The sequence below is a fragment of the Helicoverpa zea genome, chromosome 12, assembly GCF_022581195.2.
Source record: "Helicoverpa zea isolate HzStark_Cry1AcR chromosome 12, ilHelZeax1.1, whole genome shotgun sequence".
Lineage (NCBI taxonomy): Eukaryota > Metazoa > Arthropoda > Insecta > Lepidoptera > Noctuidae > Helicoverpa > Helicoverpa zea.
Window position 1 is genome coordinate 622,795 of NC_061463.1, and position 17,906 is coordinate 640,700.

Below are 17,906 nucleotides of genomic sequence, written 5' to 3' on the forward strand. Positions count from 1 at the left end.
TGGTATATATTTTTGTCTCATAATAGCACCATACCAACGCACTACTTTTTGTAAATTTTATTTCTCGACTATCTTAATATTAAAAATTAATATTGAAAACTATTATAATGTTTATAAATTCTTCTGTTGCAGCTGTAACTGTTACCATGAAGCCTAACATCTGGACCTTATACTTAATTCAAGACTACAAAAAGATCAAGGGATTGGTGAGAATTTAAAGAAAAAACCGACAACATTAATTTTACTTTGTATCCAGTGCAATCTTCAGTGCCAAAGAATATTGAGTAGGCTTGCGAATCTAGATCTTGCCTTAATTTAAGTTAATTATCCATAGGTACATAAAACTTTGTTACCTATGTTGATCAGAGTCGCGGTGCCGCGTCGAACCGTAATTATAATAAAAAAAATGTCGCATTCATATTATTACCGGAACAAGGAAAATCAAGACTCAACGCGGTGCAGCTGTATTCCCACTATTAACAATGCCGATTCCAGGATTTTGTGAGAGGCGCTCGCAATATGTCTTTACATTTTACAAGCTTTTATTTAACTTGCAATGTATGTATGTATGTATGTATGTATGTATGTAACTATGTGTGTTCGGGTGGAATTTTACAACTCAATTTTAAGGCACTTGCCCTCAACCGATTGAGCTGCAATTTTGCATACATGTTTAGTTTGGATGACAATGCATGTTAAGCTATGTGACGTCATCCTAAATCCAACATGGCTAAATATACAAGATGGCGGACTAGTTATTTTTAAAGTACCTATACAATATGGGTATCAAATGAAAGGGATTGACTAGTAGAACACATTGCACTTTACGAAATAAAAATCCAAGATGGCCGCCGCTACAAAATGGTGAATAACCTATTTTTTTCAATCCCATCCATATAGGTATCCAATGACAGGCAAGTAAAATAAAGTGCACTTTACCAAATCAAAACTAAAAAGTATAAAATAAATTGAGGTAAAAAAATCTTTAAAAACAAGCTTTTATTTAAATGCGCTAAAAATAAAAAAAATAAGCTTTTACTGTAACTTTACTGATTTATGTTTTAAAAGCTTGTTGCGATTTTACTAAGAAAGTAAATACGAGTACTTAAATGTCGCGACAAGCTTTTAAAACATAAATCAGTAAAGTTACAGTAAAAGCTTATTTTTTTTATTTTTAGCGCATTTAAATAAAAGCTTGTTTTTAAAGATTTTTTTACCTCAATTTATTATTTGAGATATTTTGTCTGGGAAATTCTGATTATTTTCGAGTGTGAGCCACTTAGCCCCTCAGCTGTCCTACATTTTCGTGAAAGTCTTATTTTGGTTTTAGTTACGATATATTACAAGGCGCTTCTTTTGGTCAACTTTTAACTAGATAGATTTTTTGATATTTGATAGACCTGCTTGATGGAGTCTATTTTGACTGAACACATCTAATCTCTATAAATTGACGGATACAATTTAAATATAAATAAATATATGTATGCGCATTTCGTGTGCAGTCTTTTTTATTTTTGTTTTAAATCCTGTGCCATATAAATTCTTATATTTATTTCTACGATTGACCGTTAGGGGCGCACTTGTAAATTATATAACTAGAAATCGACATTATTTCAATTTGAAATAATAGTTAAGGAATGTTATGTAGTAAATTTCAGTACCTAGCATAATATGAAAGACAAAACTTGAAACAACATAATAATGTATGATAACGTTAGCAATAACAAGTATTATGTCACAATTAGATGCATTATTACTAACATTTATTTTAGGGTTCCTGTCTACGAAACTCGGTAGCTTAGAAGGCAGCTTTATGATTTTTTATACCCCATTTGTTTAGAAGAACATGTTAATTCTGTTCAGAAGCATTACTTTAAGATAGACAACAGTATATACGTAAGACAATAGTGTTTTTCGTTTATATTATAAAGGTAGAACATAATATTAATAGATTGTTATATTTTCTTGTTCTTGTTATTAATGTTTGTTTAGTGTGTGTTCCTTGTTACCAAAGAAAATATATTACTGCAAGAAAATTTGCGACAGAAGCAATGTATTATAGATATACAGATACAGTATTTCTGTTAAAAATGTCTTATTTTATTATTTGCATTTGTTACTGTTAAATAAGTTACCTTAAAAGAGTTCAAATTTTGAATCATGCAATATTATAAATAAACCAAAGAATCTTCCAGTCGATTCTTAGCCATAATAAGAAATTAGTGCCTTAAATAATAATTATTTTGTATACTATTGTTAAGTAAATTATTATGGTTATTTAATGTTAAGTTTTAAGTGAAACTTATGCACATGAGGTGCTGACAAATTATTTGAATGTACCATCAGGAGTATTGTAATGAGTGTTCATGGTACGAGTACCTATAGATTAGAATTTTATATTTTATTACGAAGTTTAACCTATAGACCCACCAACAAATTAGTTTAGCTATTAACATAATCGGTGGTAGTTTGTCTGGCACTCACAATTATTTTAGTCAGTTAATTACAACAAATAAGTGTTACGACCATTTTGGTCCTTTCTAATAATTTTATAGCCAAAGAATGTTTCCAAAAAGTGTCTTTCAACTGGTAGGATATACCTACCGATGACACATTCTATTATTTCCAATATATTTTTTTTCTCTTGTTCCAAAATATTGTGTACATGCCTTTAAAAGTGAACTAAGTTTCATTTCGATAATAATGTGGCTATCACATCTTAGTGAGAACAGCACAAAATAATGTTAATTATTATTAATGTTTGAAGTATTTTATTTTGTTTTCAGTGAAGTCGAGTGTGTTTGGTTTGTTCTTTTTAAATTGGATTATGCATGTGAATAAATGTTCTTGATTCAATACATTATTTGTTTGTCTAACAAACACCTAAGTCTACTAATAAGTCACTTTCTACCAATACTTTTATATGAAGAAATAATTGGAACCAAGTCATCAGTAGGTATTCATTTATTTGTCATTAAAATTAACATTGGTATAAAGTGAATTGCCTTCACATTGTAGATTTACCTCTTTGAGAAGGCATGTTGGACCACTCTAGACTGTTTTGTTTTAATATTTCGTATCTAAAAGTTAGATGACCCGCCAATATCATGGAGCTCGTTATAAGGACGCGTTAACTTTAATTAAAATTAAACGTTAGTTTTTTTTTTCCAAATTTAGAAGACAGTGAATGTGTTAAATATAACTTTTTTGAATCTTGAAAGTATGAAAACATATTTTAAAGTTATCTTAAAAGTTCCAAATCACAAATAAAAATGTTTTCCTATATTTACTATTACTAAATGAAAAAAGTTAGCGCGTTCATTCATCGGCGTAGAAAAGATCACCTCAATAGTGCGTAAAAGAATCAGATTCTTATCTCATTGTTGCAGGTGATGTGGATTTCTTTAAATCAATGATGCAAAACATGTTGCCGATCATGCCAATGAAGACAAAAAACTATTGGTCTCAATACGACATGTCTTACGAATGCGAGAAGTGTAAACGGAAATACAGGCACAAAAGTACGTATAGAAGACACGTCACGTACGAATGCGGTAAAGAACCGATGTTCAGATGTCCATTTCTCGATTGTACATACAAAGCATACCAAAAGACCCATACGGATGCACACATCAAGACGAAACACAAACTAGTGGCGTTAGAATACAAACGATGATCCACGGATGCGAGGAAGTATTAAAAATATTGTGATATTAAACGTTAATTAATTTTAATTGAACACGGACGTTTTATTTGAAATTATAGAACAGCGAATGTGTTAATTTCGTGTTGTGCTGTAGTAAACAGGCAATATTTTGTAATGGCGTACTTACCTAATTAATTGACTTCACTTTCACTGTTCTTCTGTTTTACCATAAATGCCTTTTCAACATTAGAATACACATAGGATAGACATAGGAAATCATTACTTACAAAACATTACTTACTTAAAACAATTTTATATTCCATTGAATTATTACTGCAATCATTGAAATTGCACAGTAGCACCAATAGAAAATTATTTGAATTTTCCCGCTATTTTTTTTTGCCATTTCTGAAAAACACTGGCTGAAGAAGGTGTCCCAGTGTTAACATAGTAAAATATATACAAAGTTTTAGTAAGTATTCAAATTATTTACTATTTCGTTATGGAAATGAAAGTATGAAAATAAATGATTTTTTTGAAAATATTGATAATACTTATCGTTTGAAATAAATGTATTTGTTTCAAACGATATGAAATGTCAATGCCTATTGTCATATAAATGTCAATTTAAAATTGACAGTGATGTTAATTTGTGAGCTGAGTGGACGGCGAGAATGTTTGCAAGTTATTAACAATTTCGTTTGTAAAATGAGATAATTTTATAATAACAACTTGTGTGTGACTGATAAAATAACTATCAAAATGAATCGTCTCGTGTGGATGAATCGGTGTTACATAAATACATTTAGGAATAATGTTGTAATAAATTCACCAATTTTAGCTCCCAAAAGACCGATACAACCTAGTTTGTTTATTAGTCGCGGCGCCCATGACCAGAAGCATAAGATAAAATCAACACTTAATTATATGATAGCTGTCGGTGTTATGACCGTAGGATTAAGTTATGCAGCTGTACCGCTTTACAGGATATTTTGTCAGGTAAGCTATAGATAACCTATGTTAGATAATCGCTTTATCTTTTAATTTAAATTTCCCATTACATGGTGCCTTTATTGAGAGTGATTTTAATCTTCTTAAAGTAACAAATAAATGAGACATCTCTCATACAACTACAGCAATGCACACAACAATTACATATAAAACTATGAAAGGTTTATTTTTGCTGAAATACATTTGAAATATTCCAGGCATACAGTTATGGTGGGACTACGGGGCTAGCAGAGGCTGATAACAATGTCAGTAATATGACAGCAATTAAGAGCAGGCCTATCAAGATCCGGTTCAATGCAGACACTGCCTCGTCCATGCAGTGGAATTTCAAGCCCCAACAGATGGATATCACTGTATGTTTCATCAGCCTTTATTCATAAGAACTTGGAACTTTTTTGTGAAGCTGTGCACATAATCCATTCTATGTGAAACTCCTCTATTGAAATATTAAAATTGCAGGTGGTGCCAGGTGAAACAGCTTTAGCATTTTACACAGCCCTGAACCCTACAGACAAGCCTGTAACGGGTATCAGTACCTATAATGTGATCCCTTTCGAAGCCGGCCAGTACTTCAATAAGATACAGTGCTTCTGCTTTGAGGAACAGCAGCTCAACCCACATGAGAAGGTAAATTTTTATATAAATACTTCCTTCTTTGTTTTATTTAATTGTCAATCAGCTGCCTAGCTCATTGGTATCAGCTTTCTCTCTAACAAACGCAGGTGAATACCAATATTCAACCTGAATTGAATAAGAACTGAAATCCCTATTGATGATTTTCAGGTGGACATGCCAGTATTCTTCTACATCGACCCTGAGTTCACTGATGACCCAAAGATGGAGTTTGTAGACGAGATTGTGTTGTCGTACACATTCTTTGAGGCTAAGGAAGGCATGAAACTGCCTGTGCCTTCATATGTCAAGTAGAATAGTATGTAAATGAAATTAATTATGTTTACACTCACTTGCAAATAATGAACTATAGATATTAGAACAAATGTACAAAATCCATTAAACATGGTTAACAAATTATGCAAGGGAGTGTATTTTAATGTACAGAGAGGTTTCAAGTTTTGTTAAGTTTTATTATTGAAATAGACGAAAGCCAACAATTGCAATGTTGGTCTTTATTTTAATTTCGCGCCTTATTCTTTTATCATTATCACAGTACCTATAAAACTGATAGAATTTCTAGACATATATCCAAATAATTTTGAAGATAATTTGAGATATGATGGTCACCCATTCAAAGCCATGAAAGATGGTCATTATTAAACAATAGTCAAACCAAAACAACTTATCCTTGGAAAAAAAAACACAAAAATCACTTTAACAAATTTAATGACTGCACTGACAATTTCTCCCTATATCCATTGCACAAAACACTTAAGACTTGATGGCGGCAGTGACGGGGTAGCCGCGGCGCAGGCCCATGCACTGGTCGCGGTCGATGAACAGCGTGGTGGTCTTGTTGCGCAGCTCGGCCTCCAGCCCCGCGCGGACGCCCAGCAGTGTCTGGTGCGTGCCTTCTGCTGTCGCTATCTTGGAGCGCAGAGTCTCCATCGTCTCTTGGAGGTCGCATACTTCTTTTATCAGTCTGAGAGAGAATGAAAATATTATTTTTTCTTGATATAAAAAGGGAGCCTAGAGTAGAAGCTAAAAACTAAACTAAAATAACGTAGGTGTAGGGACTACAGACAATAATAAAGAGGAGTTCCTTTTGATCGCGGGGCCTGAGCTAGCACTGTGCATGGTCAAAAAAAGCACAAAAAATCTACTGTCGTCAGTGTCCCGTTTCTCACGGCGTAACAAATCCTCTCCTAGTTATCATTTGAATTCTTTAATTTAATTCACAAAATGTTGATATATGACCTGTTCTGCGCCTCGTCCCTGCACTTCTCTAGATGCGGCCTGTTGGTCCGCGCCTGCAGCCTCGTGTGTGCTACCTTCATGGGCTGCAGCTTGTCCTCGATCGCCTTGTTCAGCAGCTCCAGGGTCTTCTCGATGTCGAAGATCTCTTGCTGGATCTAGAGTATTAAGCATTAAGTAATAGGTGAGCCATGAGAAGTTTTGATCTTGGATTGCATGATTTGGTTGCCTATGTAGCAAGCTAACCTGTGTCTGTTTTACCATCACTGCTATCTGGGCTACATTTATAATAGTCTTTAAAATTTAGGAGCTATTGAGGAGAGTTAAACAAGAAAAAAGTTTCCAAAATTTGCAGCAAACTGCTTCACCAACGAATCAGTTCAACATATGGCTTTCAAGAAGATCCTGGTAAAAAGGATTACCTTATGTAGATGCAGTTGCAACTTGTTCTTGATCTCGATGGTTTCCGCGATGCGTCGCGTGAAGGCGCTGTTGGAGTTGCTCCATTGGTCCCAGATCTCCGTCGCCGACACGTTGATGAGATTCTCCGTATCTGTAAAAGCATTTTGAATTGTAAGAAACAGGGGTATTTAGTCTTTTAGGAGAACCTTGTCATTATGGGACTCTTAAAACAGTTCAGAAAACTCCGCAGCTACCATTCTAAAGAAAGCATGAATCCACTTTGTATAATTATATGCAATCTTCAGGTTTCCCCTTATTCTTAGTTTGGAACACTTAGTGAATTGTGTGGCAGCAAACAAAGACCCCAGGAATCTTTTGGGATCGAAGGGTCGTTCTATGTGTTGAGAGCGTCGTCACCTGAGAGCATCTGTATGGCCTTGGCCCGCTCGGACTGCGAGCGCTGCAGCGTGGCGGCCGACGCCGCCGCCCAGCGCGCCGTGTCGCACACCGTCGGGTCGTAGCGCTCGATGCCCGCGTAGAATTGCAGACCCTGTACACGTTACCTAACATGACCAACTATACACCCCCATAAATTCCAATGACAACCAAAAAGTCCAAAAGTCTCCTTAAGATTTTGGACATTCTTAGGTAGATGCTACAACCTACAACATCGAAAATAACTAAACTTAAAAAGAAAGTAGTAAAAAAACTTAAGTTACCTTAGAGAAGTTGTTAAGCTGATGGCACATGGAGTCGATGCCGAGCGCGTACTCCTTGTTGCGCATGTCTGTCTCCAGCTCGTGCTGCGTCGCGCGACAGTTCTTAGACTGTGCGCGAACCTGTACCACACAAGTTTGTCAATCGTATGACCTTACAAAGCTACAAGTCCAGGCCTAAGAGTTCAAAGAGTATCTACTTATACTTCTGTCATGACATCCTAGGCATCTAGCTGCAGGACTATCATACCTTTTCAAGCATATTGCGGAACTTGTCCTGGCACTCGCGCAGTATGGCCACCTCCTTGAGGAGCGACTGTTCCACTGCGTCGTGCACCTGCTCAAGACCTGTTGTAGAATTACCCTAAATTAACTTGGAACATCGGATATTTTAAGATTTGTTGGCAAATCATAGCTTTAGAACAGTGACTTTGAACCAAGCTTCGATTTTGAAATATATTGGGTACCTACCTCATTTTCTATAACTTACCCTGTCTCTTTTCCCTGTGGTAGAGACACTCCTGTACAATGTGCAGCGGTCCCTCAATGCCGGCAATGGCACGTTCGAGCTGCCTCCGAGTGTCATTCAGCTTTTCACAAGTCGATACTAGGCGCTCCATTTCTATGGACACCTGAATAAGGCTAAATTTGTCAGATACTAAAGCAATCTCGGACACAAAGTTCATTTTTTTGGCCCGAAAGTTCTCGCCGCAGACCTCTTTCGCGAGCTTATGACATGTAAAACGACATTTAAGACCAGAATAAATCTTTTTGTTCAGGGGCCCGATTCTCCTAAGTTAATAATGTCAAAATCGAATAGTAATCGAATCGCAATACGATCGTAATAGCAGTTTTAACCATATCGGGCATTCTGCTACTAATAAAAGACCAATCGTATTCGATTGACATTTGATTGGTGTGCGATTGGTATGCTATTTTGGTAATTTTGGTCTATACGGTAGTTTGCCGTGCAATCATTTTGCAATCGTAAAACATTTGCAGACAAAATGATTCATTATTGAATGACAGAAAAGAATAAAAACGTTTATTTCAAAGAAAAAATAGCGGAATGCCACATACGCTTCAATAGTAATCGAGTCGGGATTGGATCTCAGTCGAATCGAGTCGAACGTCAATCGAAGGTCGCTTAAGTAAAATTAGGAGAATCGGGCCCCAGTCTGTCCCTTAAGACTAGTAATTTTTGAAGGGGTTGGTTACCTCGTTCCTCCAGAAGGTAGTGTCAGTGATTCGTTCACCAATCCTCCTTCCAGAGTCCCTCTGTCCTTGTGTGCCGATCTCGTCGGTCTCCCTGTAAAAGCCTCAAGTTAACTGACAAATCCCATTAGTAGGTAGACTATCTCACTAAGAGCAAGTACAACATAAAAGTCGTTCTACTGCATAACACGTAGGTAACAGTTGCCCAGAGTCGAAATCTAGTAGTGGCCCAAAGAAGCCCTTACCGCAGCATCCTCATAATATCATTCCGAACGCGTTCAGAGAAGTTCCTTTTAGCATCGGATTCGTTGTAGTTCTTGATGCTGTTCTGGTTCCACTCATACTGCGTGTAGCGCGTGTAGAGAGCTGCGCGGGCCGCGTGCTCGGGGCTGCGGTCGAACCCCGTCACCAGGTTGGGGAACCGCAGCGGCTCAGCTGCCATGCCAGCTGGCGTGTAGCAGGGATCTACCATCGTGTTCGTTATCGGCTGCGACGGCCTGAACAAAGTAAGTAATAATTATATGCGTGTTCTGAAGGTAAATATGGGATGATATAAGTAAGGGCAAGCATCTTACATAGGAGTCACTTCGATCTCCTCGTAGCCCATGATAGGTCGCCATGGGTGTTTCTTCGGTGAGTGGAAACAGTAGCCGACTTGTGGAGGCACGCTGGGAGCGCCTGCGATCTCTTTTACCGGGCTCCATTGTTGCAGTTGCTAGAAAAATTGGATCCGATGAAAAAACAATCTAGTTATAAAAAAATATATGAATAGGGTATTGTGCGTATTTTACCGTGCACATAGAAACTTCCTTGGCCATATTGGTATTGGATTATTCAAAAACGTGTTGAAAATTTTGGTAAATTGCTAATCATTTATGAAAAGAAAAAGGGAAATTCAAAATTGAAAATTTTCGTGTCGCTGCATCATCGGCAACCTCACAATAATAACTTTCTCAAACTTCCTTCGTATTTGATTCTATGATGCGTTCATATCACCCAATTAAAAATACTTCTTAGTTACATTCACGGTACGTTAGAAATCACACATAATTTAGGTATTTTTAATGGGATATTTGCATCATTGATAAATATCAAGTTTATTTATATAGTAAAAATCGTTTTTATTAACCAAATCATAATTGGGAACGCATGCAAACTCAAACCAGTATTGCCAACCGTCCACTGCCCATCGTTCTGTCCATCGATATATATGTACTACGTACTAGATAGAACGTTCCGAACAAAAAGCTTACCACACTGAACTGCACTGCAGACTATGCAGTGCCCAAAATGGCAAATCAGAGCGATTTTGACACCTGCGTCAGATGGATGTCTATGAAACTACAATTATAAAATAGAAAATACATATCAAGGTATAAACTTACACATATAAACCAGGGGGAGGACACTCCGTACATTTTGACAGCTAAGTAAACGAAGAGTCGCCACCTTTTATTTGGCCCGGAAACTATTTACTATCTAAAAGATACCTTAAATTACCAACAGATGGCACTACACTATAATCGATTTTGTTTGTTAATATAAAATTATTTATGCAATATTAATTAGAGAAAAGTATGAGGAAAATATTAGACACTTTAAAAAAAGATATAATAGGCGAATAAATTAAATACGGTTTAAAAAAGCACAAATATCAAATTTCATCTAAAAAGACCTGGTGTCAGTATTCCAAGTAACTTAACAAAACCGATCATAATAATATCAATATGGCGGTTTTTTGCATTCCGCATACACGCGTAAATAAAAAGTAATATATAATAATTATTTGTTTTCCTTCGACCTTTTACTATATTAACGATGACATTTTCTATTAGGGTAAGTAGCACCATGTAACTATAACGATAACCAATGTTATAGTTATATGGTGCTACTTACCCTAATAGAAAATGTTATGAATATGATGCATAATTATAATATTTTTATAGCTATAGCTATGTAGGTAGTTCGGGGCCAATTTAGAGAAAGATGGCGCATTGTCAAATTGGGTTGCAAGAATAACACGTGAGTGGGCTCTCTTTTCCCTATATATTACTTTACTCTTTGATATAAACTATTCGAGAGTCAAGTTAGTAAAATTACACGCTGTTCATGCTATTACAACGCTTGTATATCATACTTTTCATTTACAATTCAATTTTACAAATATGCATTAATTTGTTCCCGCCCGCCATCTTGAATTATGGATTAAGAAAATCGTGCAGAAACAGATGTGCCATAAAACTAGCAGTAGGTAAAATATCAATGAAAACAGACTTCACTTTGTCATGGTATGTTCTTACTTTCAAGAAAAAATAATTAAATTCGCGAAAATTTGTGATAGCCCTCTTAAGAAAAAAAACATCGTAATTAATATTAAAAACCCTAAAAATAAGTTCCTGGTTTTAACATATTACATGATTTTGCATTCAATTAGATATAAATAAACTTTTTGATATATTACATGATTTTGAATTCACTTAGATATAAACTTTTTTTAGTAATGAAAAATGTAGGCAAAATACGAGCGACACTTCTGCAATTAACATCAATGAGGATGACTACATGTCACAATACGTCAACGAAATGTCAACAGACGACATAGCGGGTAAATTATTTGTATGGATGTTCTTGTCTATCGCTAGAATATATGTCAATGGTTCTGTCCATGTTCTGCAGTTCTGTCAATGTTAAACTGTCAGACTTCATTAATCAATGTCAGTTCATCATTTGTCACTTGTTTATCAGGCTGTGTTTTGAGGCCCGAGGTTTTTTTATCATTAAAATTCAATTTACATTCTAGATTTTACGTTTGTGTATTGTAATTGCCTTGTGCTCAAACATCGGATATTTCAAACATGAGTAGCGTGCCAGACAATGCTCCTCAGCGTAAGTAAATAACCTGTACATACTTTTTTTAAATTCGTACTGAAAAGTATTATTTTATATTTTTTACGTGCTTTAGATTGTCCTGGTACCCAAAGTGAGGAAGCTGGTAAAGCGTCAGCGTGCGCCGGGTGCCCTAACCAGAACATTTGCGCATCAGGTAAATATGAAACATACCTTACACACCTATAAGAAAATATATGGATACTCTATTAGCCAATTGTTTGTGCAACTTGATCCTTTGATAACTATTACTTAGCTGCTATTAGTACCGTCTAACAAATCTAACTATCCATACGTATGTTCATGTCCTTGTTCGGAAGGAAAGATACATTCATATTCAGTTTTTTGCTTTATCATCCAAGTAGACAATTAATTATGGTCCACTAATTAGTAATAATATACTCTAACAATCTTTGAATTTGTCTTCAAGACGTTGTACGGTTGTGCAAAATATAACGTATATTTTTTTTTAAATAACGTTTTGAGATAATATAAAAATCAATAACTTTTAGATCCTGTTTGAAATCTCTTATCACTGTATTATATGTATCTGTTTATGCAGATGAGTAAATATTTAACTTGCAATAGTGTTTTGCATTTTTATCATCACTCAACTTATCTTTGTTACAAAGGTAACATTTGTTGTGTAAACAGTTTCAATAGGGCAAAAGAGAGAGTTTAATTTTTTTATCTATGTGTGAAAATGACATCCTGTTACATAAATAAAGTATTGGGACCTATGAAAAGCCTAATTTTGGTTTAGTTTTAAATCATGATCCAATGGTAATTTTACAAAACATGCTCATTTGAGGTAACATTGCTTTTTATTGTGTTGGCGGTGTAGGCTATTCTAGTTATATGGCACTACCATAACATTTATAAACAATAGAATGTTAGGTTTTATTGTCAAGATAGTCATAGAACCATATTTGCATAACCTTTTCATTGTTAGCTATACTCATAAAGCTGAAAACTCTGAATGCAGTACGGAATCTTGAAGTTCAAAATGCAGATGTACTGCATGCATAAAGTAATGTATTGAAAATGTTCATGATCTTTATGTAGGTATGGAATATGGAAAGTTTGTTATAAAAAAGTAGACAATTCCATGTTTAAATAATATTCTCAAAATATTTCTTTCGTTTTAATTTTATTATTTAGAAAGCTAAGCAATATCCATTTCACTTTCAACAATCCCTACAAAAATCAATAAGGTTAATTTTGTTGTAACCAGGGGATGCATCACTCCCTGACCCAGCAATCCCACTCATCCAGCATCGTCTCGCCAATGTGAAACACAAGATTTTGATCCTGTCGGGCAAGGGAGGAGTGGGCAAGAGTACTGTCACTTCTCTGGTCGGCCACGCGTTGGCTTCTAAATACCCTGATGCTAATGTACGTATACCCTAAACCTTTAAGATATTTTTAAAGCAATGATTGGGGGGTGCTAAGTGAATCATTTATTTTTAGGTAGATTTAAAAAGGTTGAGCTCTGATATTCAGCTGGTAGTAGATTTGTAATATTTATTTTATTAGGTTCACCAACAATTGTTTCACACAATTCTTACAAGTTTACAAAATACAACAGAATACAAAACCAACTTGTATAATTCAATCAATGTTTGTTCATTTTGGGATGGGAAGTTATCTGTATGCTTACATATTTAAACATATTGTATGATATTGTCTTTTGACTACATAAAATTACCCTAATATTTTTTTCGAAAACACTTATAAGGTGTCAATCAATCTTAATATATCAGAAGCCAGTGAACTTGGTGGCAATGCACTTTGATGCACTTTGTTGACTTCTGAGTTCAATTCATTTAATGGAATGCTGTAATTTATTATGACATCCGATAGGGGGCGTGTTTGACCCCACAGATAACCCTTAGACTTCGTATTGAAAATATCTTAAATTGTTTGAACCAAGTTTTATGCCAATAAGCACGTGAGAGTAACACACCTATGTTTTTACGTCACCTTATTGATAAACACCAAAATAAATACAGTTGTTCTTTTGAAATGATAAAATAATGTCATCTCTTAGACAAATTGCCGTGACAAAAAGACTTTCATTTCGCGGATATCTGCCATCCTGTATGCATATAGATATCCGTAATACACAAACCTTACTTGTATATTTGCTATTTATCAACCACGTCATGTTGTAAAATCAAGTAATCATTCGATATCACCTTAATTTTCAAGAATTTAAAGTACGCAAATTGAACATTACCCTATTATATCTTGACCGTCTCTCGTACGCGTTTCCAAAATCCATTTTCGCGGCAATATGATTCTATTTTCAAATACTGGAAGGCACTGAAGACACGTGTATTGATTGTGAAGGCACGATGGCAAAGATTTCGCAACGGTTCAGCCAGACGGTGGCACCGACTGGTACAACCTTCGTGGTGCGTATATAGGTCAGGTTTTATGGGGTAAATTATTACGGTCGATGCATTACTACCGGTATGCACGTCTATGTTTACACGATATTCTGTACCTACTTATCTATTGTCAAGTGTAAGGTAACTGTAGTCGTTAAAAGCGCACCTTAGCAAATATCGTTTCCCTTCAAATATGATTTTGGAACGTACTGTTTAAATATGTCATGTAACCCGGAACCCCATACCTAATAGATTTTTTATTGATCGCCCAATGAAACAGACAGACAGACTTTTATATAAACTAGTTTCTTGTAAACCATATCACGACATATAATAAAGCTTCAGAAAGGATTCGATGTAATTTCTATACAGCAATTACATTTACATGTACAATTTCTAGGTGGGTATCTTGGACACAGACATCTGCGGCCCCAGTCAGCCACGCGTGATGGGTGTGCGAGGTGAAATGGTGCACAACTCTGGTTCGGGCTGGTCACCTGTTGTGAGTACTTACAACTAAAGCACTCAGGTATTCAACAATTCCTCCCTGTACAACGAAATCATCACGTCACAAAAAACAAATGTAATCTCGTTTAAAAAAAAACCCTTTGCTACATCTGAAAAATTGGCGAAGTGCGAGTGCGAGGCGGACTTGCGCGCAAAGGGTTCCGGCGAGCAAAAAATCATGTTGTATGGATGGGGGCCCTCTACAACATTTGTTAAATAATTTTCATGTTAACTATTTGTCATATCATCGAGTTTTTTTATTTAGTTTGGCCATGTATTTAAGTCAATAAAGGTTCGCCATCCCTGGCATAAACTGTAATAAGCGCAATAGTTTGTCGGTGCAAGTACTAAGTACACGTGGTTTCTGTCCACAGTATGTGACAGACAATCTATCGCTGATGTCGATCGGCTTCCTGCTGGGCAGACCCGACGACGCGGTCATCTGGAGGGGACCTAAGAAAAACGGTTATTATTACACACTTTATACAGATTTTAAGTAAATACTAACTACTGCTATGTAAATACAGACTACGGCCGCGTTCAGTGGCAACTACTTCGTACACACAGATAAAAACTATAAAAACACGCTAGTCATGGATTGTCATCAGAACTCAGAGCGTGTGCAAAATTTCATCCTAATCAAGAGGGTGGGGCAAATTAAGATTTTCTTACATACATAGTTACAAGTGAAGCTAATATAACCGTGTTAATAAAAAGTAGCTTACAGCCTTTCTCGTTAAATGCACTATCTAACACTAAAAGATTTTTCAAATCTCAAATCAAACAAACAAACTTTTCAGCGTCCATATATGTAGGTAAAAGGTAAACATAGCGAGAGATACTTTGTACTGATGAAAACGTTGTTCTCAGGTATGATTAAACAGTTCCTAACTGAAGTGGATTGGGGAGAACTAGACTATCTGCTAATAGATACGCCACCTGGTAAGTAATTTTCTCTTCTCAAACATTTTTATAATCGTCTATGACAGGTAAATTATTTTGAACCACAAAAAGCGAAACTAAACCGCAGCTTGAGGTAATCATATCAGCATTTGATACACTAGTGTATCAATATGATAAAAACGTGTAACTCGATGTGCCAAAAAAAACTATAGAAGCTATGTTTATTTCGCTACTGACTTACAAGCCTAGCAAGAATTACTAAAGTTTCAACCGCGACATAAAATTGTTTGATTTATGGATTTACCTACATATTTTAATGCGGTCTTACTATACCAGTTAAATGAGCAGTTTAAGCTGTAATTGATAATGATTTCCAAATATTAATTTGTGATATGTATTTGGCAGGCACATCGGACGAGCACATATCGGCGGTGCAGTACCTGCGCGCGACGGGGCTGACGGGCGCCCTGGTGGTCACCACGCCGCAGGAGGTGTCGCTGCTCGACGTGCGCAAGGAGCTGCAGTTCTGCGAGAAACTCAACGTGCCAGTGATTGGGGTCATTGAGAACATGTCGCTGTTTGTGTGTCCTAACTGCAAGGTGAGTCGTCCAGTAAAAACTAGGAAAGGGTGGGCGTTTTGACGTTTAAAAAGTGCTGATTTACTTTGTGATCAATCGAGTACAAAGTTAAGCAACGCATGGAGCAGTCGGTCCGTGGATGGGTGACCGTCTTGTCATGACTAGTTATTCCGTGTTTCTGAAGGCACGATAAACTTTCGACCCGGCTGTCATTTGAACATCTTTGGCAGAAGTTATGGTTAGTCAGAAGTCAGAAAGTCTGACAACGAGTCTTACTAAAGGTTATCGGGTTGCCCGGGTAACTGGCTTGTGTATTTCTAATTATAACATTAACAAGTAAATTTTTATTGTATCGTTTCAGACCCGCAGCGAGATATTCCCCGCGACGACGGGCGGCGCGGCGCAGATGTGCATCGACCTATCCGTGCCGATGCTGGGCAGCCTGCCGCTCGACCCCATCCTGGCGCGCTGCTGCGACGACGGCCGCGACTTCCTCGCCGAGCTGCCCGCCTCGCCCGCCGTCACCGCGCTCAAGGACATCGTCGACAGTCAGTAGCTTATTCATAAGACGCCATTTTACATTTTTATTTATTTTACTCAATACTCAATACTTTATTTGCTTTCCATGTGTATTCTTAGGTGGTAGTCTTATAAATAGTTCACATGGACCCTGTCGGGCACAGCAAAATAAGTGGGATAGGAGAGAGGAAGCTCTTATCGGCTATGTTACTTATTATTGTTGACTAAGACTAAAGTAGTTATATAGGCAAATAAGTTACATATTTATATTTTAAAGGTTTTTTTTTTTTTTTTTTTTTATTTAAACACTTAATCTACACTGTAAACTTGGAAGCTGTGTGTGTGCGCGTATATGTGGGTGTGTGTGTGTGTGTGTATGTGTGTGTGACTGTTTGTCTTTATATTTTTATCATTTAGGTATTCGTTAACGGAATAGTAGCATTTACTTATAAGAAATTGTCTAAGTTTGTTTAAAAATATATTAATTTTATCTTCTCTTTTTATTTGTGCGGGTAGTTTATTGTACAATTTAATAGACATAACGTTTTTTTTTCCAGCCCTATCGTTTTAGCCGACTTCCCAAAAAGAAGGAAGTGGCAGGATAAACATGGCTAAACATACATTAGTTAGACACACATATTCCTCACATTACTTATACCTCTACATCCCTACTCACTTAAAAGAAATCTTATTCACATCTAACCTTTTTGTTACAGAAGTCGTTGCCACTGTCGAAAAAACTACCAGTTGAACTTACAAATCACCAACGGAGCCTTATTATAATTTTTATAAATTACATTTATATGACCTAGTCAATTTTGTTTTGTAAAGAACTCAGTGTTTGTGATCGGTAGAACATTTGACGGTACTTACCAATTTGAAATTGATTAATTTAAACTGAGTCTATGTTTATTTATGAGAAATACATAATGTTAATTATACTGGATTCAGTTTTATTTATGGGCACTATACATTGGTACCATATTACACCGCATATTTTACAATAATCCTCGGTGCAATTGATATTTCGGAGAAAACTACCACACTCATGCCGCCGATTCAAATAAAGTATCAGTTTTGCCTGTCTAATTGTAATAAGTTCGACTATCGACACATACCAAAAAAAGAACTTTCGTTGCTTCTTGCCCGCAACTTGGCCCATATTGTCAGAACCATGTACCCTGATGTACCTACATATTTTTCTGCATTCAAACAGGCCATAACATCCAAAACCACAGACAATTCAACAAAATGTTATAAA

The 17,906-nt window shown here is 36.1% G+C and overlaps 3 protein-coding genes across 4 annotated transcripts; 2 read left to right on the top strand and 1 right to left on the bottom strand.

Moving 5' to 3' along the window:
• The first annotated feature begins 4,273 nt into the window (after positions 1–4,273).
• LOC124634861 (cytochrome c oxidase assembly protein COX11, mitochondrial) lies at positions 4,274–5,793 on the top strand. The gene is made up of 4 exons (XM_047170521.1): positions 4,274–4,645; positions 4,855–5,010; positions 5,117–5,284; positions 5,441–5,793. Exons 1-4 carry the CDS (start codon positions 4,409–4,411, stop codon positions 5,582–5,584), a joined length of 705 nt encoding a protein of 234 aa, XP_047026477.1. The 5' UTR covers positions 4,274–4,408; the 3' UTR covers positions 5,585–5,793.
• A 188-nt stretch (positions 5,794–5,981) lies between these two features.
• Positions 5,982–14,173, bottom strand: LOC124634859 (tektin-3-like). Of its 2 annotated transcripts, none has more exons than XM_047170518.1 (11): positions 13,985–14,173; positions 9,435–9,574; positions 9,105–9,356; positions 8,863–8,953; positions 8,135–8,276; positions 7,895–7,992; positions 7,648–7,767; positions 7,346–7,478; positions 6,949–7,079; positions 6,530–6,684; positions 5,982–6,254 (listed from the first exon to the last, which is right to left on the bottom strand). In XM_047170518.1, the coding sequence occupies exons 1-11, from the start codon at positions 14,027–14,029 to the stop codon at positions 6,044–6,046; spliced, it is 1,518 nt and encodes a 505-aa protein (XP_047026474.1). In that variant the 5' UTR covers positions 14,030–14,173; the 3' UTR covers positions 5,982–6,043. The 2 variants fall into 2 exon arrangements, with proteins under 2 accessions (XP_047026474.1, XP_047026475.1); XM_047170519.1 differs by lacking the exon at positions 13,985–14,173 and adding an exon at positions 9,651–9,783.
• LOC124634860 (cytosolic Fe-S cluster assembly factor NUBP1 homolog) lies at positions 11,564–17,586 on the top strand. Its single transcript, XM_047170520.1, has 9 exons — positions 11,564–11,745; positions 11,822–11,902; positions 12,980–13,140; positions 14,539–14,640; positions 15,020–15,110; positions 15,516–15,587; positions 15,954–16,147; positions 16,488–16,674; positions 17,362–17,586. The coding sequence occupies exons 1-9, from the start codon at positions 11,715–11,717 to the stop codon at positions 17,394–17,396; spliced, it is 954 nt and encodes a 317-aa protein (XP_047026476.1). The 5' UTR covers positions 11,564–11,714; the 3' UTR covers positions 17,397–17,586.
• Positions 17,587–17,906: the final 320 nt, after the last annotated feature.

What these genes read in the sequence shown, in the direction of transcription:
- LOC124634861 (XM_047170521.1), top strand. Translation starts at nt 4,409, where the DNA reads ATGAATCGTCTCGTGTGGATGAATCGGTGTTACATAAATACATTTAGG. An exon ending in TTTACAGGATATTTTGTCAG is followed by an intron (nt 4,646 to 4,854) that starts GTAAGCTATAGA and finishes GAAATATTCCAG; the next exon opens with GCATACAGTTATGGTGGGAC. An exon ending in AGCTCAACCCACATGAGAAG is followed by an intron (nt 5,285 to 5,440) that starts GTAAATTTTTAT and finishes GATGATTTTCAG; the next exon opens with GTGGACATGCCAGTATTCTT.
- LOC124634860 (XM_047170520.1), top strand. Translation starts at nt 11,715, where the DNA reads ATGAGTAGCGTGCCAGACAATGCTCCTCAGC. An exon ending in CTAAATACCCTGATGCTAAT is followed by an intron (nt 13,141 to 14,538) that starts GTACGTATACCC and finishes TACAATTTCTAG; the next exon opens with GTGGGTATCTTGGACACAGA. An exon ending in GAGGGGACCTAAGAAAAACG is followed by an intron (nt 15,111 to 15,515) that starts GTTATTATTACA and finishes CGTTGTTCTCAG; the next exon opens with GTATGATTAAACAGTTCCTA.
- LOC124634859 (XM_047170518.1), bottom strand. Translation starts at nt 14,029, where the DNA reads ATGGATTTTGGAAACGCGTACGAGAGACGGTCAAGATATAATAGG. An exon ending in GACGGTCAAGATATAATAGG is followed by an intron (nt 9,575 to 13,984) that starts GTAATGTTCAAT and finishes CAATTTTTCTAG; the next exon opens with CAACTGCAACAATGGAGCCC. An exon ending in TCCGCAATATGCTTGAAAAG is followed by an intron (nt 7,768 to 7,894) that starts GTATGATAGTCC and finishes TGTGTGGTACAG; the next exon opens with GTTCGCGCACAGTCTAAGAA.